We start from the raw sequence: 26,422 nt of genomic DNA, 5'->3' as shown, positions 1-26,422 counted from the left end.
TCTTTTTCATGAAGATGAAAATGAGCTACTTATAGACTCAAGTTCAGGCTCCACAATCTTGTCAGATATGTGATATGATTTTATTTGTTCATTCATATGTAAGGTTTAATTATCTCTGCATCTTTACTGTATACTCCATACTGTGGTGGTGAATAGGACACAGCTCACCTCGATTTCTCCACACTTGTTTCTTTGCACATACTAGCATGGCCATGATTAGCTGATATGCCTGACTTGTTGCTCACCTCAATGTCTCTGAACTTGGTGATCTCCACGTATCCCGGCCGGCCCTCGGTGAGCAGGAAGAGGCGGCGCTGGGTCATGGCGATCTTGCCCACGCCGTGGCTGGTCTTCACCGAGGACGAGAGCTTGTAGACGCACTCGTTGGTCTCCAGGTGCTCCAGCACGGCGGCCGGCAGGTCCACGTCCTGGGCCTCGGCCTCCGTCTCCTTCCAGATGGTGTAGAAGAAGCGGAACACCTCGGGGTCCACCTGCTTCTGCTGACCTGTTGGGGTGGTGGAGAGGTGGCTTTAATTACTATTGAGGTTGAGGATTGTGCTCATCCCAGGAAAAGGTGCGGGACAAAGTGTGAAATGAGGAGTCCGCACACTTAAAACCCTTTTTCCTTTGATTTTGTATACTATGGCAGGATTACATTTCCACCATTGTCTTCATCGAAACGTAGTCCTGGCATGGGATAAGATTTGAAAGGAAAAAGGATTTTAAGTGTGTGGAATCTCCAAACGTATGTTTTCATGACTACACAACACAGCTACAGTAATACCTAATTCAACACTTAAGGCGTGTTCAAGCCGACAGAGAATCGTGCCCGTTCCCGTAACTAATCTTGAACTGGCTGGTGTGCTCAGGCCACACGTCTGGGCGTTCGCGAACCGGAGAGTTGGTTTGTTATGTGAACTGAAAAAGGCTTGTTTTGTCTCTATCAACTGTGACGACAATGTGGACATCAGCACTAGGTTCATCCAGATAACACATAGTGGCATGCCGAAAACTACGCACTTCCAAACGTAACTGGTGCGGGAACGGGCACTGGTACCGTTCAGTCGGTCGGCCTGAAAACAATTTTAACACCTAGGTTATATTTGGTCCCAGATTACTCTCAAAGTGTTGGTCAAACACTGCATTTCTTACTGTGTAAAATGTCTACTGAGGTTAATCAGATCTCTAGTCTTTTTCATTTTAAATGTTGTGGAGCAGGTCAATCGATTAACAGGCTCATGCAATGAAAGGGGAGAACATCAGGGAATGTGAAGGGTTGCAAAGAGGGAGGTACACAATGAGTGCAGATCAAAGACAAAACCTATAGACTATCTGATGCTTTTTATAGCAGAAAATTCATGACCTGCTTGTCTCATTAGGTCACTTCAGTAGCAAGCCTGTCTAACAACAAACTGGATTTAAGCAATGCTTTTTAAAAACAGAACTTGACCACCAGGCAGTGGTACACACATCACATTATATCATGCTGAAATTCTCGAATTAGAACATGCCCTGTGAACTACGCAGAGAGAGATCTTAGCATGAGCCATGCCAAGCTGAAGCATACCATAGATTCAGAAGATAGCCCTTAGTGCAGCAAAAGGGTAATCATTAACCGGCCCTCAGGCAGGCATTGGCCAATGTGTTGGCACAGACAAAGGACGCTAATCCAATGGACGAAAGCTTTGACTAAGAGGAAAGTCAACATGATTCATAATGTACTGTGTGGGTTTGAAGCGGATGCAGTTCAGGTGATGCAGATACCAAAGTCATGCACTGACAACACGTGTAGGAACAGATACAAGGGTTGGACTCCTTGACACATACACGAGGAAGGTCGGATTCTCAGGCGGCTACATATATTATACAGGCGGGAGCGGGAGGACGATGGGTACAGCACATGCCTCAGGCTAGGCTAGGCTAGGGGCTAGGCAGGCCGCCAAGCTTACCATCCAGGCTGGAATCAACGTAAAAAACAGACTGGGAAGCAGCCTTCACCGCAGCGTCCACACCCAAGCCAGCCTTACAAGTCTCTAACAAGAGTTGGGAAGTGTAAGGGAGGAAGGGGGATGAGGGAGGTAGGGGAAAGGAAGGGTTTCAGGAGCAAAGTTCAGCTTTAGCACAAGGCACACACTTGCACCGTCACACTCACAGACACTCTCAGACTTCACACACTTCAATTATTGACCTACCTGATAAGTGAAAGCATAATTATTGAGCTGAGCTCTCTGTGCTGACTGAGCTGCAGTATGAAAATGTTAGGAGAGAGTATGACTACAAACACACAGCAAAGCAGGCATGTTGGCCTTGTGATGTTAGTCTGACTGCATTATTACCTCACATGTTAATTTATTTATTTAAGACATTAGCGTATCTAATTAAGGTAATGTGGGGAAAATTAGCACTAGATACAGTAGATTACCAATTCATATCCACAATAATAGACAACCACATCGTCTAGATAAAGTAGGGGAAAAAAATAAACAGAGAAGATTCAGTTGACTACCTCAGGATTAAGTATTTGCTTGCTGATCTAACAATAGCAGTTGAAGAAGGTAGGTCTGCACACTGCGGAATAAGTAAAATAAAGATTATTGAATTAAAACCGCAACGTTTGGATCACCCTGGATCTTCGTCAGGCATTTAATTCAATAAACTTTATTTTTTGGAGCTTATTCCGCAGTGTGCAGACCTACCTTCTTCAACTGTCTGACGCTTTTGTCTGGCACCTGCAACAAGTGACTTTGGATGTGCGCACCCTACCCAAAATGATCTAACAATAGCACCCATAATTCTGAGGCACAGCACTGCAACAACCCTTCTCCACTTACCCACAGTGAGGGCATCAAACAGCCTGTGTATGGTGCTCAGGTCCTTAACGATGCCCGATTCCTGGATGCGACGCACAAAGTCCTCCCGCTGGAGATGCGTTTTGGGCAGCTGGAACTTCTTGATGGTGGCAAAGGGGTCTTGCCGTGGCCGCTCCCCGCCGTCGGCACCCACCTCGTGGTCCCTCTTGGCCCGGCTGATGAGCCTCGTCAGCTCCGGTCGTCTCTCTGCCGTGACCCGCTCCTCTGGCGCCAACGAGTCAACCAGCGCCCGCACCAGCTCGCCCGGGAAGAGGTCCGTGTCAGTCTTGTGGAGGTTCTGGAAGTCGCTCAGGGCCTCCAGACGCTTTCCTGTAATGCAGTCCAAATATTGGTCCTAAATCCTTTGCATAACATATTTTATGCTGTTTCATTATTTTTACTTTTACTTTTTACTTTACTTCTTTTCTGTTCTAAAACAAACTAAGTTTGTAAGCTCTCCGACTTCTTGTACAGCTGGCTTCAAATTCCTGTGACTGGATTTCTGGTTATGGCTCTAAGCAAATGATAGGGCAGGGGTCGGGAACCTATGGCTCGCGAGCCACATGTGGCTCTTTTGGGAACTGCATGTGGCTCTCGGACAAACCTGTCATTTGTTTACTCAATAAGCCATGAATAATTTTGTTACGGCACTAAATTAAAAATGGACCTACTGAAATCGAAAAGTTAAGATAATATTCAAAATATAAAGTATGATCGCGCATTTAATCCATCCCAGGTCCGATCAGCTGAGCCAAGCACAGGCCTTCGACGAAGGCTACTGTACAGATAGGCCTATGAAAAACGCGTTTTTTTTATTGGACAATGCCGTGCCAGCGCTGGGTCGTGTCGTGTGAGATAACATTCCATCCGTAATGCTTTACCTAAAGTTCAGCTGGCTAACGGTTGTATCCAAAACAAAGAAACTGTTCACGACCGTGCCATTATGATGGCAAATCAAGTGGAGGAAACGCAAGTGAGGGATATAAATGCAGCGCTGTACTTCTCCCTCGATTACAGGAAGAACTTTTGCTGAATCAACTGACGTAAGTCTTTCCCAGTTTAGTGTGATTGCGAGATAACTGGTGCCACAATGCGAAGGCAAACGTAGGGTTGCCATTCGTCCCTTGAAATACGGAATCGCCCTGTAGCCTATTTGGCGGTTAAATCATGCGTTCTGTATTGGGGACGCATGTCGGTAAGGGACGCGCTTTGTAGGGCATTTTCGCGAATTACTAAAAATAGACATGTCAGCCACATATCAACTGTAAAATGTTAACTATGTCAGCGCGACCAAGATGAGCATCCTGTCTTGAAGTTCTCTCTCCCTCCCTCCTCCCTCCTCATGCACCTTCCCTGTGTCTGTCTGATGGCTAGAATAGAAGCACCTCCGTCATTCTCATTGCTCATTGGCGACTCCGATGCATAAAAAGATAAACTAAAGGTAATGCATGCGCGTGGCTTCTTAAATGCACATCAGCTCATCTACAAGTAGTTTTAGTTCTTCTTTCGTTAGCTCTCCCTTCTTGTCCCCAATGCAAGCGTTACTTTTATTCCCTTCTGTGCATGACAATTAGCATTAGAAATAATGGCGAAAATGGTATGGCTCTCACAAAAAATATTTTTTAAAAAATGGGCGTTTATGGCTCTCTCCACCAAAAAGGTTCCCGACCCCTGTTATAGGGATTCCCTTTTCTCACTTACTTCTTTGTCTACTACCACTTCTGTAGCATTTCTGAGGGTATGGGACAGAGGCCCTGGGCCTTTGCTTTCTCTCTCTCCCTTAACAACAAAACCTAGTATCTGCAACTGTTTTGCTATGAGACTGTAGACCCTTAATGCACACTGTTCCGTCAGTGGAACGCTGCAATAGTACAAAAACTTAACTACCATAGTAGTAAACTTAACTACCATAGTACTACACCACTATGACAATACTCAGGGCCCTTTACAATACATTACGACTAGGCCCTTGCCATTCTGGTGTCAGATAATTTATAACAGGTTAATATGACTGGGCTAATGTTAATACTAGTAAAACTCAGACACTATCACCTGCCACGTAGCTGACGAAACCCCGCAGGTAGTAGTAACGGGCGAGCAGGGAGGAGTCCTCGGGCCCCAGGCAGGATAAGGCCTTGCCCAGCTGGCTGATCATGTCCGTGTAGTAGTTCTGGACGTAGACGTAGGACAGCGGCGGAGGGAACTCTGGCAGACGGAAGGTCTTTATGGACTTCTGTGGAGTCTTGGATTCTGTACAGGTTGAAATCACAAGACAATCATGATGCAGAGAGGATGGACAAAAACAGCTGTAAATCACAAATATTTTACAATATTTATCAATAAAAAACTCAATAATGAAAACGAATTTTGTTCAACGGTGAATAAATTGAAATTCATCAATAAATTAAAATCAGTCAATACTTGGACCATGTGCTGTACAAATAATTGTACAATTGTTTTTTGCACATTATTTCAACACATTTTTAACATGTGTTATATACTATACACTGACTATGCTTTGGATGGCGGACCTGTTGTCGTACCTCCATTCAAGGTGACTTTCTTGAGGGATGTCTTGCGGACGCTGTCAGAGGGGGAGCGCTGCTCTGCCAGGTTGGGTAGGCTCATGCCTAACCTCCTGCTCAGACGACTCTCTGGAGTAGTGCATTTACGAGCCATCTCCTGCATGGTGGGCCTTCGAGGGGCATCCAGCGTCGTCCGTTGTCTTAAAAAAAGAAACCATTCATCATTTGCCAATCCTTCCCCGACTCTCTCACACACACATATCAGTATCAAAAACCTTTAACAGTGTATGTTAATGATGAAGTAATTGGAAATAATAAAGAGATAATGGTTAACAAATGTTTTACAAAGGGTTATCTAAGGTTTGAATAATGCTTAACAAATACATAACTAATGCTTAACAATGAGTCGGTATTATAAAGTGTTACCAAGGAGACAAATAACAGCAGTTAGTGATCATCACAAGCCCTTGACTAAGAATCATGGGAAAGGCTTTGTTTTTTATCCCAAGTGGACTTACTTGTGTGTTTCAGATCTTGTGTTTAATTCTAGACGAGAAAAAGCATCCATCTTCTGATTCAGGCGATCCCGTAGGAAGGAGTGGAAAATATGGGTGTCCAGAACCTTAAAAGAATATGGTCAAATGCCCAAAATCAACATACAGATACTGTAGGCAGCTACCCAAGACCAAAACCAATCACTATACCTCCAAAACATCAGGAAACTCCAGTAACAGTTTTACATTGTTGTAAACATTTATATCAATAGAGAGTGAACCTGATGAAGCAACAGCGAAATGCATTGTTCACCAATTAAACTACCAGCAAAGAATACCAGTGTGCGGTGATTCATCCTTCATTTACATTTATATCAATGTTTCAGATATTCATTACCTTTTGGTAAAATTTCTGATCACATGGTTCCCTGGATTTCAGGAACTCCTCGCTGTTGAAGACTCGATGCTCATAGTTTAGATGGTCGTGCACATCTCTAATGAACACAAATGCCAAAGGGGATTAAATAAAGCCCAATGAATGCTCAGGAGGACTATGTGAGGCATAAATGCAATTTTCTTGTGTGCAGTGTGCAGTGAACACTTGTGTGCTGTGGAGTGCTGCTGTGTCACAATGACAATGGGAGTTGCAGTTTCCCAGTTAGGCTTTCGCTTTCACTTAAATGTGTGGTGTCCATCAATCATGTGACTTGTCTTCATGTGTGGGAATGTGCTTATAATAGCATAAAGAGTCTTAAAGAGTGTCACCTGAAGATGTTGACTATGAGCTCCAGGGTGATCCTCTGGACGTCTGTGTTCATCTTCTGCTGCCACTTCCTCCTCTGGGCGCGGAGGTCGTTCACGTCCGTACCTGCCCCCAGCCGACACACCTCCAGGTCGTAGTGCATCTCCAGCCCCTCCACCCTGCCGACAGAGGAGCTGGTTACACATACTGTATTCTGCTTTAAATGCAGATATTTTTTAACATGAGATGTGGATAAAAATAAAAACTCCATTGGGACAGGTGCGTTTTAGCACCTGAATGGGATATTTTTGACATTTGCATTGCAAAACTCTCTTTAGGTGTAAAAAAGTGGCCAAAGCCAATAACTTTTCAAAAAGCTTCAGAGAGACAACAAAGACTCGGCCGTCATCACACAAGTCGCTTACACTTATGTAGCAGGGGTAGACACCATGCTACGCTTACAAAACCGGACAAACTGGTGTAATTTGCGGCCCTCACACATTTTCTGCTTCTTCGACGTCAGGTTCTGATAAGACCCTGATCTGCAAGCGTCATGGACTATGTCTGCCAAACCATGTGTTGCATAAGGTGTTACCACAGTCTGTTTATTTGTTCTGTCATGTAGTTAACCCTTTAGCGCAGAGCCTGCATTATAACCGTACTGTCACCAACATTGTAATGGCTATGTCTTTATCTGTTATATGTTATATGTTTATCTGCTCTCAGTAATGTCATAGCAATGTTGTTACAATGTAGTTGAGTGTTTTCAGCACATACTGAATACTGAATACACATACTGAAAGCATCGTTTAAGGTCAATGAGAGGTCAGATTTTTTTTAAACCAGTGAGCACATCAAAGAATTTTAGGGTTGAGGTAATGAGCAGCCAAGCATCATATTGTTAAGACAAACAATACCAACTACAGCAATAAAAAAAGCTTCAAGCTTTATTTTCACTCTCTATTGTCACTCTGTGAACATCCCCCGTTTCACATATCATGGCTGCCTCAACAGCTTGCTTGGCAACACTAATCAAAGGCATTCAGCTAATGCTGGCATTCATATTTGGCACTGGCCGTCGACTGTTGACGCAAGGCGTGTCTGACAGAATGGGGGGTGGTCTTTTCATGTGTTCTGATTGGCTGACGGCTCCGCTGCAACCGTAAAAGTTAAAAATTCCGATTTTTTTTTTGGTGGAGGCAACGGCCTACGGTCCGCCCACAATGCATTTTGCGTCCGCCCATGCACAGTCAATGGGATCCGTTATTGGTAATGTGAACACCGGGTAACCGGATAGATACCGTCTGGTGAAGCACTCCCTGGCCGCCCACGGAGGGTCTGGAAGGCCGGAGTCGGCAGAGTTGGAGGACGTTACGATCCCTTCGTCAATGTGGATGAGAATCAGGTCATCTGTTTCCTGTTGGAAACAAAGACAAACCAAAATAATCAGAAATCCATCAAAACTCAATGACACAAACAATGGCAAATGCATTCCAAACCAAACTCGTAAAAAAATATATTCCTCTTCCTGTTGACAAATGTCCTTTATTTCTATCTCACATATCTAGAGCACACTTCCTGTTACTGATTAGTTGACCAAACTGGATTAATTTTGAGGAACAAAACAGGGGCAAAGAGCGTCAAGACAGCGTCAAGGAGCGGCAAGAGAGAGACACGTGCGACAACCAAATGGAGGAACTGCTGGTCCCCACCGCTTGATTGCATCAATATACAAGAGGCCCTATGCATGCATACCGTGCTGCGGCTGTGGTCATACTGCACTGGCCCTTGGCACTTTGGCAGCTGTAGTGGGGGTGTCCCTTCTCTCTTCTCTCTCTTCTCTCTTAAGTTAGTTTTTTTGTGTTTTTTTTTCATTTTCCTCTTTTCTTGGAAGGGTGTTTACGTTCTGAACTCAGCATTGTTTATGGAACACCTACCACAATCACAACCTCTTTCAATCAATCAATCAATCAATCAATCAATCAATCAATCAATCAATCAATCAATCAATCAATCAATCAATCAATCCATCCATCCATCCATCCACCCACCCACCCATCCATCCATCTATCCACCCATTCATCCACCCATTCATCCACCCATCCATCCATCCATCCATCCATCCATCCTCCACCTACCGCGAGCACGTCCTCTATGTGGTGTGCGTGGCAGCCCATGAGGTATGAGGTGGGCGCCATGAGGAAGTCCAGCATCCCGCGTGAGAGCACAGGCACGAAGGGGTGCTGCCAGCTGAGGGGGTGGATGTAGCGCATGAAGCACTCGGCCACCAGCGTCAGCCGCGCCCAGTCCGACGAAACAAACACCACCCGCTGCTCCGTCAGGATGCTGGTGATGATCTGGGATGGGATGGGAGACAGGTGAAAGAGGATGCTTACTAGGCCTGTAAAGGTACACTGTATTGTATTTGTACCGAACCGAACAGACCTGTACCGAACCGAACAGACCTGTACCGAACCGAACAGACCTGTACCGAACCGAACAGACCTGTACCGAACCGAATAGTGCTGTACCGAACCGAATAGTGCTGTACCGAACCGAATAGTGCTGTACCGAACCGAATAGTGCTGTACCGAACCGAACAGTGCTGTACCGAAAAGTAGATTGACAGGCAACTCTGTTCATGTTTTTACATTATGCTGCCACTACATGCAGTGGCTCAAACAGAACGCTGATAGAGAATGCAACAACAAAAAACAGGTGTAGAGGCTTGTTCATTGTGAAACTCTCAGAAAGGCACTATTTTTTACACTGATGAAATCTCCGACCCAAAGTAGCAGTTTGAGTGTATTTTCCTCTTATATTCTGTACTGAAAATGTACCAAACCGTGACCCCAAAAACTGAGGCACGTACCGACCCGAAATGTTTGTTTACCGTTACACCCCAAATGCTTACTGTACATTGTTAAAGGACAAGTGCGCCGTTTTCAACATTTAGCTCCTTTTCTGAATTGTCTGGAGTGGTCCTCACCATTTTTTGTGATGTTTGCTGCTGTCTCCGTTCTTTGGCTAATAAAGATTTTGCTCATCTGGCTTTAGAATGGTCGTCTTTGGCTTTTATAAAACTGTCCGTGATTTGGAGCGACATGTGCACCTGCACCATCCATGAATTTGCATGATAGGCTACATCAATTGGATGAATTGCCACCAATGTGCAAGCTGTGACAGAATGTGTTAAGAGACATATGTGTAAAGTAAATCTCATGTGAGACCTGTCGTACGACGACTTCTCCGCTCATATCTGCACTGGTTTCTATGATAGCAGGATAAATAAGGGCCATTATGTTTGTCTAAGAAAAGCACGTAACACGAGAACACTATTGTTCTCACTGGAGACATTGCACTATGCACAGCTAATTTGATTATACCACTATAAGTTCACACATTGACACAGATGTATTTGAACACTAACTATTGGACAGACAGGACATCACTATAAAACAGTGGTAGTATTTTTTGCCATTTACTAAGTTTGACACAGGCAGTAAGGCCTCAATCCGTTGTCCTGGTTACTAACAGGCTATGACACGCAGAAGAACGGCCCAATGGTTTTAAAATTCACACACAAAGCACCCATCCACCCAGAAGTAACATTAGTGAACAGAGCGAAGGCCGATTCTTTGCAGAACAAAACCTACTCCCCATATATCAGCCAGATACCATAAAATGACAAAACCCAGAAGAAGCAACAGATTGGCCTCGCTAGAACAAAGATCATATAAATGATTGAAATTCAACCAAACACATAGTCTGTTTACTCACTGGTTAGACCCAATGGGAGTAAATATCAGTGGGTAGACCTGGTAAGCCTGGTGCAGGCATACGTAGCCCAGTACCCCACCCCCCATGGCTTGGTCCAGCAGGCTACTGAGCCTGTGCCATGAATAGTAATCACATGGTCATTAGTGTGGTAGATAAAGGGATTCCCCCTGCACTTTGCAGTAATCAGAATCACAACCAACATCAAGTCACAACAAAGGCCTTGCCTTTGTGAACAACAAACACCTCCCATCTTGACTAGGTCCCCTGTGCGTGTGTGTCTGTTTGTGTGTACGTGGGTGTGGGTGTGGGTGTTGGTGCGTGGCTCATATTTAATATCATTCAATTAATATGAAACTGCACACTTTTTCGAAAGTTGATAGTCACATGCCTTTCTCCTGTCTTAACTCCACCACCAACACCACCACCACCACCACCACCACTAAGAAATAGATAAATGTGGGAAACCCTGCCTGCTTACCTCCAGGCCTAGTAAACTAGCCCCACCCGCCAGCGGCCAAAATTATTTTGGCCTGCGAGTGGGTCTAGTCTCGGACAATGCCCCAGGCCCTAGAACTGGCTGGCCAATCACAACGCAGAGAGTTATTTTGATTTGTTTTGAATCTTTGGATGCAAAGCGGACAGGATTTTGAGGGAGTGACGACAAAGCGTTGGCCAATAGGCACAGACAGAGTTTGAAAAACAACAGGTTGTTCCGATGTCTACACATTTACACATTTAATCTCACGTTTAGTTTATCGGGCTGCTTACCTCCAGGAGCTGCTGAGGTCTGAAGCAGAGGAAGGGCAGATGGAGGTCCAGGTCCACTGCCGGACGCTCCTTGTCCTCTCGAGACGGCAGGAAGATCTGCAGCGGCCGCAGGGAGAACACCTGAGGAGGACCATCAATCAATCTATCAATCAATCAAAAATATTTATATAGCACATTACCACACATAAATGTCATTCAATGTGCTTAAGAATAGAGAAAAGAGAAGAAAATATAAAATATAATATATTGTGCTATAGGTAGTGTGTAATTAACTAACTATAACCAAAGGCAGATGAGAATAAAGCTGTTTTAACGTCCTTTTAAAACAAGATACTGTTGGAGCAGTTCTAATTTGGACAGGGAGTTGGTTCCAGCATTTTGCAGCATAATGACTAATCTATAACTATAATGGCCATCACAAACACAATAATATGCTGCACTGATGTCTGAGCTGGCCCAGACCCGGGGTAGACCCTATGACATGCTGTGCATTTGGAATGTGTATACAGGTATGTATTGAGTCTAATTAACCCCGTGCTTATTTTAAACAAAAAAACTAACCCACTATGCATTTGGACATATTGTTCAACCGGTAGGGTACTCTTCTGCCATGCGGCCGACCCGGGTTTGATTCCCGGCCCCTCCCCATCTCTTTCCCCATTCGCTTCCTGTCCACCTCTCAAACTGTCCTATCATCAATAAAATCGTGAAAGACCAAAAAATATCTTATCTTATTGTATCTTAGTCCTACAAAAGCAGAATGCAATTCTTCCTTAGTTAGTAACTAGTTTGTAACTAATGCTTAATTACTAATTCATGACTGCCATGTCACTTAACCTTTGTCCGCAATACACTTGTGGGCAAACAGAATAACAGCTTCAGCATAACCTTAGACATCTTCAACACAAAGCACTTGTTATTTTTGCTTTTTTTATTCTCAAACAGTAAATCAACCAAACATCAATCACCATTGTGAACAATTGGCACTGTATGTGTAATACAATGCTGCCAGTGTCTGTGGCAGTGAAGAGGGCAATACTGCCTTTGCTACAGTATGCTGCTGAGTGAATAGGAGAGAATAGGGCTGTTGTGTAAGAAGGGGCTTCCTTCCATGAAGTCTTTTGGGGTTTAATTTCCCCATCTCCTTTGCAACAGTGTCATGCATTTCATCGCCATCCGGCAGAAACCTCAAATCTCCACCTTTCAGAAACAAATTCTTTCCTTATTTAATGATGTAAAAATACATAAATCAGTGCAATTTTGCAGTTTCCATGAGTATATGAGTTGTATGAATGACTTAAATCTGACTTTTAATAATGAAAAGTTTATATATTAATAGAGATGTACAGGATCCAAGATCCGGTTCCGGATCCGGCAGGATAATAGGGTTTTTCACAGGATCCGGATCCGGTTCCAAGATCCAGGATCCGGTAGCCGAGGCTTTTCAGTCAAAATAGTTTGAGCCAACGTGATAAAAAGGGCCCACGTGTGCGAGTAGGCTATGTGTTTCAACCCTTTCGTAGGATCCGGTATCCGGTTCCGGATCCGGCAGGATCTTAAGCAGTGGATCCGGTATCCGGCAGGATCCTAAAAATCAGGATCCGGTGCATCTCTATATATTAAGAAAATAGTGTTTTTGAAAACAACCAGTTAAGATATAACAGAAAGTGGGGATACAAGGTTTCTGCCGGTCGGTGACAAAATGTAACCACGGTCAACCTGCGCAGTTCCGCCATTCGGATCTCAATCTGGTTTATAACAACATCCTTCCAGCATGGAAGCACAGGTACAATACCACTGAGGAAAAGGTAGCAGGTCCGTATTAAGATGGTCTGGGGCCCTGAGGCTACAGGCTGCTGTGGGCCCCCCGGGAAGGCATATTTCACGACACATTTACATAACTCAACATGACACATGAAGTCTTCAATAATGCATCCCGTCACAATTAAGCAATTTTTCACTTTTGGCCTATCAGGGGCCCCTTGGCAGGTGGGGGCCCCTAGGCTGCAGTATCAAGCCTGTGCATTAATCCAGCCCTATAAGGTGGACTGATGGGTTGCATTTCTATAAGGCTCTGGGAGAGAAGTTCACTAACGTTATAACGTCAAACTCTGCTTGTTGGCTTCCGTTCCACGTACTACACATACACATATGGGGCAACCGTGGCCTAGTGGTTAGGTAGTTGGTCTTTCAATCTAGGTTGCAGGTTCGAATCCCCCCTGACCTCTCCCTACCTCTCCATCCATATCCATCCATGAAAGCGTCAGCTAAGTATGATGTAATGTAATGTAGACTGATGGGTAGCTCAGTATCGTTGCATCTCTATGAGGCTCTGGAAGGGAAGTTCACTAAAGTTATACTGTCAAACTCTGCTTGTTGGCTTCCGTTCCACATGCTACACATCCACATATGAAGCACACTAGTACTGGCTACTGGCTTACCACATGCAGCTGCCCAGGGGGAGGGATGGGCACCAGCGCCAGCTTGGCCGTGAACTCTTTCACCCTCTCTTCAAAGTCTGACATCCGACAGGTCCGCAGCTGGATCAGAAGACTGGCAGAGGAGAAGAAGAAGAAGAAGAAGAAGAAGAAGAAGAAGAAGAAGAAGAAGAAGAAGAAGAAGAAGAAGAAGAAGAAGAAGATGAGGAAGAAGAAAAAGAAGATGATGATGATGAAGAGGAGGAGGAGAGGAAGAGGAAGAAGAAAATGAAAAAGAGGCAGAAGAAGAAAAGAAGAAGATGATGATGATGATGATGATTATGATGACGAAGAGGAGGAAGAAGAAGAGGAAGAGGAAGAAGAAAAAGAAGAAGTAGAAGAAGAAAAAAAAGAAAAAGGCATTAGTAAAGAAGCACAATAGCTTCAGGGTATCTATCTGAACAGGAAATTGTGGTCTGAGAGTGTGAAAAAAACGTGGGAGCGACCAACCATGACAAGCAGTCCCTGAGGGCGTTGTAGTACGGGTATTTAGAAATGACACAGATGCCATACGCTGTGTAGAGCCGGGGGCCTTTGGGAGATGTCCAGTGGCCGTTTTGATACGTGTGTCCTTCCTGACACGCCTGAGGATGGACAAAGCGGGGGGAGAGAAGAAAACCTGTCATTCTGCATTACATAATAAAGGCACAGTTTTGTCCCTTCATGCAGTCTACGACCTCACAACATAGAAAGAGACATTTTACAAAAAACACTATTGTACAAACACTTCTGTGACATTTTACGTAAACAGTATATGGGTCAGTGGCGTTTCAGCAATAGCACACATAAGGGTGGCACAACTACAGCCAGTGCCACTATTGTATGGAATTATTTAGCTTGTTTGTTTGTTTTTTGTCGACTATCTAATAAGCATATTCATTGAAGCATATCAACAACCAACTACTAATCAATTCATAGGCATTAGATGTCGTTGCACCACCTGACATCTGAGACCAAACAAAAATGTCTTTGACCTATTTGCCATAGATAAGTTACATTTCTGCCAGATTATTCCTTTTACCCTGCAGAGAACACAATATAAATCCAACACATTTTTTTAATTGAATGATATCTTGTGGAAATTAATTATTGGACCTATATCTGACGTTTGTTTCCATGTTCTGCATCAGCACTGACTGTTCCCTACACTGAAGTCTACGGGAGGTAAGTGGTGGTTTCACCGCTTTGGTCCCCTGGGGATTGGCAGTGGTGTGGATTCAAATCCATTCAAACACACAAACCATAGAAATATAAACAGCGTTTGAGTTTCTGTGGACATTTTATCCCTACGTAAACACTCCTAGATATCCCCCACATCATTTCCTTCTATCACAAGTGGTGCCAGGGAGTGTATCCAAACACTGAGGCCTGTTACAAAATGCTTACTCATGCTATACTACTATATGGCGCGTTATATAGCGTGTAGCCTCATAGCATTGTTTTGCCTTCTACACGGTGTGCATAGTGAGGGAGTAAATGTTTTTAAGTAGGCAGAGGAGGAACAATTGCACAGAGGGACCCAGCGCACAACACTCATGTGGGACCTGCAAAGGTGACGATAGGGGCCCCAACACCAATACGACCACCACCCTATAGTTCCGCCCCTAGAAGTCTGGCAAAGTGAGTCTGAGTTTGGCAAACAGCCATACATCCTGCCTGCTATCTGGGTTTGTTGACATTCTGAGGGGTTGGTCTTTAGACTTGGAGAGAGGAATACTACGACTTGGGTGAAGAATGTCTACAGCCCTAGTGTGATAAAAACATAGGGCAAAGGACAAAATCATTAACAACACTGAACCAACATAAATCATACCTACTGAACGGACATGTGCAATGATGACAGGCTAGGAAAACAACAACACACTACACTACACTAAAGACACATTTTTACAACAACTAATTGCTCAGCCATTTCATAGAAAACCAGAAACATAACAGCATGCCATGGTGTTGACTCTATGCTGACTCTAATCTAATGCGTGGCTTAACTTACACGGGGCCCTATGCAGACTCAGCGGAAATCAAGGTGAGATAAGATGTCTTTATTTTCATTATACGCAGGAAGGATACAAGTTGATTATTGGAACTGTGTTAATGGTGACAGCTGCTGCTGCTGCTTCAGTCATCATACGTTAGTGAGCTTGGTAGTAAGGTGGATACACCTGTACATGTACAGTAGGGGTCCCCAAACTTTTTTCTCTGGGGGCCACATTATCGTTCCTGACTGTGATCAGGGGACGGGATCAATCATGTGGGCTTTATACTAGGCCACTGCCTGATATAGCCATAATTTCTCGCACAAAACAGTTCAGGGGTGCGATTCTCAAAGTGCGAAGTAGCTAGTCGGTTAGCAACTTTGCAGAGTAGATACTATAAAAGTTGCTAACTCCTGTGTCTCGAACGTTAGCACACGAAGTAACTACTGCTTGGAGTAATTTGCACTCTGAAGTAGTGGTGACTTTGAAAGTGGGGCGCCTCCTATCCGTATCTCGACAGTGAAGTTGAAGTACAGCTGGAGTAGATCCATTGAGTCCAGACATCACCTCCGCCACCCCAAGTAACACACAGCGCTAGTCTACTTCAGAGTGTGACTCCACCCATTAGCTAAACTTGTAGTACATATTTGACCACAAATGTGTCAATATCTTTTAATCCTGTGGTGCAAAAGCGATGAAAATCAATCGACATGCACACAAAGTGATGATACAGCTGCGAGAGTGTTCAGAACACAAATTCACATCATGTCATTTGTTCGTGAAAAAAAACCGTCATATCCTTGGAATCTGATGAATCCCACACTAATAATATACTTTTAGCTGTATACCGATTGAATTGCGTCTCATTTCGATGTGTAATTTGTGAAATATTTAGATAAGAAAGTATTGGTTACTCCCGGCACTGGTTTACGTGACAAGTACTTAAATGTTTTTGGTGCGAATTTCATTTCATAGCCTAGGGGTATTTACGCTTGCCTATCAATGGGAAGACGCGAGCCACGCGGTTCGAAACCAGTGTGCAGCATGTTGACAACAACTCGTGAAATCGTGTTTTGGACCCTACAGTGTAACACATTTTCCCTTGGCTGCACGTGTGTGTTGGTAATGCACAACATAAATTATCTATTTCTGTCAGATATTTCCAAAATTGTGGCACTGCAACCATGTGGATTCGAACCGGGGTGGCTTCTGTTTTCCCATTGGAATGCAAGCGTGAATACCACTAGGCTATGTAATGAAATCCGCGCGAAAATTTCTTAGGTATATGACACTTCAACAGACGATTTTCTGGTAGTAACCACAACTTTATTGTTCAAATATTTTACAAATTACACCTCGGGATGAAACGAAATCCAATCGGCATGCAGATAATACTGCATTATTGGTGCGGACGGTGTCAGATTGTAATGCCACGGCCGTGTTTTTTCACAAAGAAATGTCAAGGTGTGTTGTGGAGGAAACAGCGGAGTCACGGGGTCGTGACATCCAATCAAATGTGCTGGTGGTGGTTGTACACTATTGCTTTCTACTTCACGCACTGAATTTAGGAGGAAACAGCTGATTCATGACTCAGCAATCATGCTTATCTCTTGTTGCTTCTTTGGTCACGCACTGCAATGCCAAGAAAGTAAGTAGCGGTGTGGAAAGTAGCCGCACTACTTTTGGCTTACTGTGGGAATAGTAAGGTTTCGAGAAATGCACGGATTTCGCCTTGAAGTAAGTAGATAACTACTAAGTACATCTGTAGTTCAAAGCTAACATTGCGGAAACGCACCCCAGCATTGCAAGTGATTGGCAAAAGAAGCGAGTACTTCACATGTCTTTCAATTTGAAATACCACAGGTATTCGTTTTAATTTCTAATAACCATGTAAAAATAGCAAGGAAAGGTTAGAAAAAATATGGCGATTGACAGTTTATGAGTGATACAAGAGAAATGCTAGGCCTGTTTATATTACAGTGAGATATTATATTACAGAGAGAGAAACTATCAAGACAAGAAACTTCTGGCGATTCACACTTGGTTAGTAATAAATTAAACTGTAGGAAGGCCTGTTGAGAAACAAAATAAAATATTTAAAAAATGTATTTTATCATTATTTTTTCTGTAAGGATTGCTTCTTTGGGCCAGTTCAAATGGTGAGGTGCAGAGAGGTGGAGGGCCGGTCAAAGGGGCTTGGCGGGCCGCATCCGGCCCCCGGGCCTTAGTTTGGGGACCCCTGATGTACTACTAGTATACTCCTGTATGTGTCTATGGCACTGTGTAAACCCACCTGTATGTGTCTATGGCACTGTGTAAGCCCACCTGTATGTGTCTATGGTACTGCACCACGACTCCGTGTGTCCGGTTTCCAAACACGTCCGTAAACACCAGGAAGTGGTAAGAGTCGTCTTGGCACTCTTCCGAAATTTGAAGACCACCTGTGGAACAAAATAAAAAAGTGTAAGCTTGTGTTATTCAATCCTTTTTCGGTGGGACTACAGTAAGCTACTATGACAGCACACTTCCGAAATATTTAGGCCACAAGCATGTGAGAAAAAAAAGCGCAAAGGATGCAAAATGTAAATTATCTTCTCTCCACTGGGAGTTATGGGGCCACGTGCAAGAAGGAAATATTGAAATGAGATCTGTCCTTAGGGACTCACGAAACAGCATGACGTTAGAGAACTTCCTGTTACAGTGGTGGAGAAGGCTCAAATATTACATAAGTAGAACACAGCGGATGTAGCATTATCACTACATATTTATAACTAGCAAGAGAAAAAAAACAAAGAAAAAAAGAAGGCAACATGCATGACCTACACGGTGTGTAAACCCTCCAAAAATCAAACGGCTCACTGCAAACTGCTTGCAATGGACATAGCGCCGTATAGAGTCGTTCCACGCAACAACAAAAAAGCACAGCCCTGATTAAAATTTTAACCAAAAAAAATAATAGTAACAATAATAACAATAGCTAACCTAGCCAACATTGTAGACTAGGGGTCGACCGATACAGGTTTTTTAATGGCCGATGCGATACCGATTTTTTTTTTTTAATCACCCTTGGCCGATACCCGATTTCCGATTTATGATATTTGGGGCCGATATGGGTTAAAAAAAAGGTTAAAAAATGAAAAATATTCCAGGTCTCAAGTTGAATCGATCAAGTAATGTCTAACAATCAAGTAATAAAAAAATAAAGTGTCTTGGTGCTTTTAAAAAACCCGAATGACATAAAATAATAAATATTGCGTATCGGCCAAAACCACACACGTATCGGCCGATACCGATACATTTAAAAATGCAAATATCGGGCCGATACCGATACCGATATATATATCGGTCTATCCTTATTGTAGACGGTCAGATTAGATCAGGTCTTCATCAGGATAATACTGTCTGTGGCTGTAGCTGTCCCTAATGACTACAACTACAACACAACTCTGCTTAGGGACCGTTCGTTATTTATTTTTGGGGTCACCGGAAGAAAACAGGGGAGGGTCGTGTCATTTTTTTCATTGCTGCGGGGAGGGTCATCAAAGTTTTTTTAAGCTCGCTAGGGGAGGGTCATCCAAAAATGTTTGGCCCATTTATTACAAAAAGCATTCTGAAGTAGCCTACCTTGTTTGTTGTATGTTTCGATGTAACATTGCCTCAGAAACGGCCCTTTCGCTAAGCAGCGTTGGTCAATCAACGTCAAAAATAAGGTAGAATAAGGCTATTCCTTAATTCTCCCTAGGGGAGGGTCATGCATTTTTGACAATTGAATTAAATGAAACGATTAGTCTACTATGAAAATTCTTGTCGACTAATTTTTATAGTCGATTAGTCACGGTTAATCGATTAATCGTCCCAGCCCTACTCAAAACTGAATGTAACCGAACCAACATTCCAGTCAGTCAGTCGGATCAGAGCAGGCTATCTCACAGCAGGCCTCCATCTGAGAGTGGTGTGGAAGTGAAGAGGGATGACCCTGCCGTGGCCAACCGGTGGGGCACTCGCCTGCCATGCGGCTGACCCAGGTTTGATTCTCGACCCGGGTCCTTTGCCGACCCCTCCCCGTCTCTCTCTCCCAATTTGCTTCCTGTCCACCTCTCACACTGTCCTATCAAATGAAGAGAAAAAAAAAAGACCAAAAGAAAGTGAAGTGAGCATCCCTCACCTGGGAAGCAGAGCTGGGGCAGGGCCACCAGGTCGATGTCCTTGGGGACACTGATGTCCTCTGTGGAGCCAGCGGCCGCGGCTGCAGACGGGGCAGTGCCAGGCGGCAGGGTGCCCGGGGCAGAGGGGGCCCCGTTCCCGTTCCCCTTGGGCGAGTCGGGTGTGGCGGCGGGTGCGGAGGCGGGTCTGTCTCGCTTCTTCTTGATGAAGGAGCGCCTCTTCTGGATGCGGCTGAAGGCGGGGGCGTGGCTAGGGCTGTGGGAGGGGCCATTGCTGCTGTTGGCATTGCTCTCCTTGGAGACAAAGGGCGGGGCGTGCACGTGGAGGACCTCGGGTTCGAGAATGGGGAGCTCTCGGCCCCGCGTCTGAGGGAGGGCCTGGAGTGTTACCAGTGCACAGGGAAAAATCAGTGTTAATTCAACCCTTAGAGAGTCAATTTAGCACAGAGTATTTAGTGTATTTGGTCCAGAAGTACTCTGGTGTTGTATTGACACCGCAACATTTTTCGCTGTGTAACACTGTTAGCTTGGCTGTGAGTACCAAATCCCAAAAAACATAACAGCCTGGAGAATTACGAAAAACATGATCAAGAAAAAGTTACAGGAATGCGCCGTTCATTACAATAGCAATGTACATCACAGCACACATTCTGTATTGCAATCCAACCATTGCATTGAACCCATTCACACACAGGTGCAAAGAGGCAACCATGGTCTCAGTGTTCAACTGTGCAACGTAAAAACAGAAGTTAGCAGAAAGCTGGATTCAAAATCCAAACCTGTCTCTCCAGGGCACCAACCCAACAAGCTTTGAGGATATGCATTATGATCGTTCAATTATATCTGCTGTGTGACTGATCAATAACCACCCTGATGTCAATTAATCAATTTATAATAATCCAACTGTATTGAACACCCAGCAGATCATTGCTCTGGAGTACAATGCTGCTAGCAGGAGCAGTTTCTAGCCAGGCCCTTCTGAGGCATGTAGACAGCCTGTTGCTTTACTTCACGTGATTCAGGCAGGGGGGAGCCAACATATGGTTTGTTTTATCAAGCGCTAGGCTGGATCAAATATCTGTACCCTCTCTGTTCACACAGCCGAGGAAAGTACCTTTATATTCAGTTCTTCATACCACAAATCTACTTATTAGACTAAGGATTTGACATAAACAGAGACAACATTTGTATGTACAACGGGTCACTGTATGCATCCTTCTTCCACTCTAAGAAAATGAACGAAGCCTTTCAGATTCAGTTACACTACATTGACGGCATGGCTTTAACCCATGAAGACCTAACAGGTCTAATAAAAATGTAACAGAATTAATAGTACGGTTAAAAGTAAATATGCAATAGATGCTGCATTGGTCAAGAAGGTAGTGTTGGGGGGGTGCTGTGGCGCAGCGCACTAAGCCCCCCACATTTGGGCTTGCACCATGCCCATGAGGAACCGGGTTCGAGTCTGGCCGGGGTCATTTCCCAGCCCTACCCCATATCTCTCTCCAGCTCATTTCCGGTCTCCTCTCACACTGTCCTGTCATAAGAAATGCCCAAAAAGTCCCCTAAGCATACTTAAAAAAGGTTGTGTTGAACAGATTGCTCCTTTCTTCTAACCTGGAGAAGCTGCTTCAGTTTGAGACCCAATAAATACCACACATGCTCCTTTCCTCTTACCTGGAGAAGCTGCTTCAGTTTGTCTCCTGCAGCTCCGACCACTATGCAGGCCTCCACGAGACCTGAGGGCAGGCTGTCAGCCATCTAGAATTTCCAATCCAAAACCACACGTGGCAGCAGAGCAAACAGTTCCTGTCAGATACGCTCAGTTTCTCCACACGTGCGTAAGTAAGTGTCCTCACAGTGAAGGTGTGAGCCCAGATTATATCTCGCATCTCCCTCCTCCTCCTCCACTTCTCCTTTTACTGAGTATCATCATGGTCCCTCTGAGACCTTGACGTCTCAGTCAGTCTAGAGAGAGAGAGAGAGAGAGAGAGAGAGAGAGAGAGAGAGAGAGAGAGAGAGAGAGGAGATTTACAGGAAGATTATGAATAATATTGGGGAAATCACAAGAACTTCATGTTAATAACAGTGGAAAAAATAACAATACTGATATTTCCATGATAGTGAATGGAAGTTGACAGACGATGACATACGTATCCGCAGAAACAAATGTCACAGTGAGAACAGATGTCTCAAGAGTTAGGGAATTGTTAAACCACAGAGCCCAGACAAAGGTCTTCTTTCTCAGCTGTTGGTTTCTTTTATTAGCAATATGAAACCAATCATGGCTTTGAAGCACGGCTTGTCCATTTATGTAATTTAATTTGATTTTGATATGGCCCAAACGAACACTTCAATATATAACCACAACACTCTGCTTAACTACTGAACTGTGACTAGAAATTTGTAAAATTTCACAAGTTTCACAAATCATCGCCAATTGGGCATTGTAGTTGCCTTTGCATAAAATCCACATTACCTAGTAGTGATTCACTAGTGTGAATTCCCAACCTTGATATTCTCACCACCACTAGTATTTCCATCACCTTCACAGTGAGGGATTCAACACTTCAAAGTTAGTCATCTTCCTAAGTCATAACATGAGTCATTAGAAGGTACTGGATGCTCTTAAGGTCTAGTCTCTTCAGCTCAGAGATCTGCATGACTGATCTCGCAAGTAGGGAGACCATCTCCGTGACAGGAAAAAAGAGAACATATTTAAGGACTGGGGGATTGGGGGTCCTCCCCCTAGAAAATGTGAGTTTCTTAGATGCAATTTCATGCATTTTAATGCATTTTTGTCCGGCTTAATGCTGTGCCTTACGCCGGACAAGGCACTAGTCCTTCCTAAAGACGGACGTCTGGCCACCCTACTCGCAAGTCACCTCGTGCTTCGATAATGCTACCCATGGCCTGACAAGCCTCAAGCATAGCATCATCAGAGAGCTCAGGCAGCCTTCACAGCATGACACAGTACATGACAGAGTACATCATTATGACAGAGCCAGCTACATAATGGATACTCAGTCAAAATACCACTGGTATGAGGATTTCTGTGTATATTGTTGCTTTCACTAGTTAGTAGGGTGACCATATCCCGACAGTAAAAAGGCGGACAAATTTTTTGACAGGGGTCCTCCCCCGAGAAAATGTGCGTTTCTTAGATGCAATTTCATGCATTTTAATGCTTTTTAATCAACCAGGTGTCCGGCTTAATGCTGTGCCGGACGCCGGTGAAGGCACTGGAAAGACGGACGTCTGGCCACCCTACTAGTTAGCCCACTGTTTCTAACAAGGTTCATTTTGAACTTTTTGACCTGTTGCTCAGTGACAGGCAAGTGACTTGTAAACATTTGGCTGTCAACATGTAATTCTATAGGGGTAGCCTTGTAAGAACACAAATAAACCCTTACATAGTGTTTAGCTCAGAATGGTAAACTGATTTCACATGGAACGCTAGATGTGCTGTTGTTAACTACTTTTAGATGACTCCCATATGATACTGCCATATGACTGAGTCTTTATTTTTATCCTGTATTAGGCCTACCATTCTGTCCAAGTTTTAGTAGCCTATCAGTATTGTGTGAGGGGGGGGGGTGGAAGCTTACAACTGGTGTAGAGCAAATCAATATAACTTTAAGAATTACAGTTGCTTTGGATAACATGACATGGATGAAAGAGAATCTTAACAGACATGCTGTAAAATATCTTATCCAGGACTTGTTTTTCTAGCTTTCTCGTAAGTTGCAATTCAGCACTTCAGATGAGCTTTAAGAACATACAGTTAACGACAAATTGAGCTAGGGGAGTAAAGTGATGTAATCAATGAATGAGGGCTGGAAGTGATTTTACTCAGCATGACTGACTGCTGAGGCCCTAACAAACGCAGTGCAATGCTGCAGACTGCGACCTACAAATAGATGTTATACATCTGTTACAAATGTGTATGATATGTAATCCATAGATTCGGGGGGTTGAGACAGTGCACTGCCAATCTCCGTCCATTATCTGTGCGGGCCAGAGCTGTCTTGGGGCATCACAAGTGACATCTGGATCTCATCAGCTGTGTCTCTCTGCAGGACTGCATTCACTTTAGCCTACCGCGCAGGAATCTCAGAGTCTGAATCAGACAAACAGCAGACCGCTTTCGGCTTAAACAAAAAAAAGTAGGCAAGTCCAGTCTTCATAATTACAGGGACACACAAACTTAATCATCCCACGCAAAGTCGTAATGAAAGTGCCACGGGGGACGTTCGGCGTAACAGTCTACCTTGGCAGACTGTAGGCGCTGCTGGAAAAAGAGTAATGTTGTGAAGCCCCTGTCCCCATGACGCCCCCAAACACGCACAGGCGCGCGCTCACGTATGGTGTGTGCACCCGCGCCGGTTGACGGCTCTTCAAACTCATAGGCTAGTTTGCTTTGCATGATGACGAAGGGAGTCAAGTTAATCATAAACAACGTGAGAAATTCCAGCTTGGAGCACACACACCGCATGACACTGATCAATTTGTCCAGTCACCGATTTGGGTATCTTTGGCTACACCAGTAGGATAGGCTTAAATTGGCGCCTAGGCTGATGGATTATCAGATAGGCTACAATGTATCTCGTTTCAGTGTATGTCATAGTTCTAAAAGTGTCATCATACTACCCATGCAGAAAGAATGACGATTGAGGGAGGCTTTCAGTTTGTAATAATGTAGGGTATAGGCTACATTTGTATTTCGTAAAACTTCTAGACTATACCTTATACTATGCGCTGTAACAAATAGCACATTACACATACCTGATGATGGTTAGTCATGCATTTTGTTCTTCAGAGAAGGTCCACAATCCACATTGAAATCTGTCGAAAGTTACCCGAAGCAAATCCGAAGTGACGAGACGTCCTCGAAAGTCAATACGCTCCTTGGCTTGAAGAGAAGGCGGGATCCGTGGAATTGAACCACCCAACACGGTCTCTAAACTACTTCCTGTTGTAAATAAACCGTGGTGCATCTGTTATTCGTAAACATGTGAGATTTGGAAATATTTCTGCGACACAATATCCATGGCCATCAACTAAAGCAACAACACATGGCTGTAACTCATTTTCAGCGAGTGGTGACATTTCTGTTGTCATCCGTCTGCCACACTCTGTGCTACACTACGCCACCTGGCGACAACCGAAGAGACACGGAGTGAGTAAATTTAGAAGTAGCCTATGTAAATTGGATTATTTGAATACAGTGCCATGCAACACATGGGTTTCCCCGGCTGGTGAAGCGTGACATCCGAGGAAGGCCTAATTGTGTGAACTGGAGAATGGCATGCAGAGCGCACTGTCTCTTCACTGAGGACACTCCTCCCTCAAAGTTGTGTTTTCTTATTTAAAATGAATGTCCATATATTCCATACCTAATTTCCATATCTCATAATCATTAATAGCCTATGTTTTTTTTTTTCAGAATCTCATATCCTATGGTGAATGTCACCATTTTTCAACTCATCTTACACCAATGCATCCTAACATGACAAACTTTACCATGTCTTCAACAGGCCTATAGACACTTTTCCGGCATGCCATATAAAGTGAAAGCCCATTGGTAAACTCCAACTCCTATTGTCATTGTGTCACAGCACTCCACAGCACACAAGTGAACACTGCACACAGCACACAACGAAATTGCATTTATGCCTCACCCGTGCAAGGGGGCAGCCCTCAATGGCACCCCTAGGGAGCAGTGCAGCGGGACGGTACCATGCTCAGGGCACCTCAGTCATGGAGGAGGATGGGGGAGAGCACTGGTTATGGTTAGCATATGTCCATTTAGGGACTTTACTGATGTAAGGGATGTAGTATGACTATCAGATTATCAGCCCATGTGAACCATTAGTTTGCTGTTTGGTGCATTCTTTTTAGGTTGGTACCGAAGTACAAAAGGAAGTGTAGTAGGCCTACATATGTAAACATTGTAAAGAAGAAAGTTATTCCATTGGGATTGTTTAGCTTATGTTTGGTTTATTTTGGCTAAATTGTTCAATTAATTAAACTATTAATTTTATTTTGCATTTTTTTTCCTGCCAACCTGCCGCAGCCCCCCTGGCATGCCCTCACAGCCCCCCAGGGGTCCCCAGCCCCCACTTTGAAAACCACTGCTATAGGGTACCACACATTTATTATGGCAAATCTTGTAATGTTTGGATCTGATGGATGTTTTCCGAAACATAAGGACTGAGATGGAAAATATTCTAAACAGTTTTTTTTTGCTTTAGTAGACCATGCTCCAGGGTGTTGTAACATTACAATAGCCCAATTTTCACTGCCATAAATGACCCTACCCATGACCTACCACTTTCTGGTTTATAGTTCATTTGGTTTAGTTTATTTAGTGTAGTTCAGCAGGGACCAATGCACAACAGACATTGTTTGCAAAAGTAAAAATATGGCTTGTGCCAAATTATACAGTAGCTACATACAGTAGCTAATTAAGCGGGCTTGCGGAGCAAGGACCATGCAGAGCATGGCCCTTGCAGAGCAAGGCCCGTTTATAGTAATCTCTAAGTCCTGTTTCTTATTATTATCGTTCTTGTGCAGGGGGACAGTAAAAATAGAAAATGGATCTCCTCCTAGGCCTTTCGAGATAGAGACACCGTTCAAACACTAAAA

General features: G+C 44.0%; 1 protein-coding gene across 2 annotated transcripts in view; it reads right to left on the bottom strand.

Annotated features, from left to right (window-relative positions):
- dennd3a (DENN/MADD domain containing 3a) overlaps positions 1-24,873 on the bottom strand; it is a 53,485-nt gene extending 28,612 nt beyond the window's left edge. Inside the window, exons 1-17 of one of the 2 annotated variants that reach the window (XM_063185690.1) lie at positions 24,560-24,873; positions 21,452-21,742; positions 19,777-20,152; positions 17,937-18,052; positions 14,086-14,219; positions 13,600-13,711; positions 11,159-11,278; positions 8,749-8,967; positions 7,912-8,027; positions 6,634-6,789; positions 6,266-6,362; positions 5,893-5,996; positions 5,393-5,574; positions 4,902-5,099; positions 2,832-3,179; positions 1,950-2,033; positions 246-505 (exon numbers count right to left, since the gene is read on the bottom strand). In XM_063185690.1, coding sequence (XP_063041760.1) covers positions 246-505; positions 1,950-2,033; positions 2,832-3,179; positions 4,902-5,099; positions 5,393-5,574; positions 5,893-5,996; positions 6,266-6,362; positions 6,634-6,789; positions 7,912-8,027; positions 8,749-8,967; positions 11,159-11,278; positions 13,600-13,711; positions 14,086-14,219; positions 17,937-18,052; positions 19,777-20,152; positions 21,452-21,535 — 2,706 coding nt within the window. In that variant the 5' untranslated portion in view covers positions 21,536-21,742; positions 24,560-24,873. The remainder of the gene's footprint in view (positions 1-245; positions 506-1,949; positions 2,034-2,831; positions 3,180-4,901; positions 5,100-5,392; positions 5,575-5,892; positions 5,997-6,265; positions 6,363-6,633; positions 6,790-7,911; positions 8,028-8,748; positions 8,968-11,158; positions 11,279-13,599; positions 13,712-14,085; positions 14,220-17,936; positions 18,053-19,776; positions 20,153-21,451; positions 21,743-24,559) is intronic. The other variant, XM_063185691.1, reaches the window with a different exon arrangement.
- Positions 24,874-26,422: the final 1,549 nt, after the last annotated feature.

Source organism: Engraulis encrasicolus, chromosome 20 (assembly GCF_034702125.1).
Source record: "Engraulis encrasicolus isolate BLACKSEA-1 chromosome 20, IST_EnEncr_1.0, whole genome shotgun sequence".
Lineage (NCBI taxonomy): Eukaryota > Metazoa > Chordata > Actinopteri > Clupeiformes > Engraulidae > Engraulis > Engraulis encrasicolus.
This window is presented reverse-complemented; position numbering and strand designations above follow the sequence as displayed.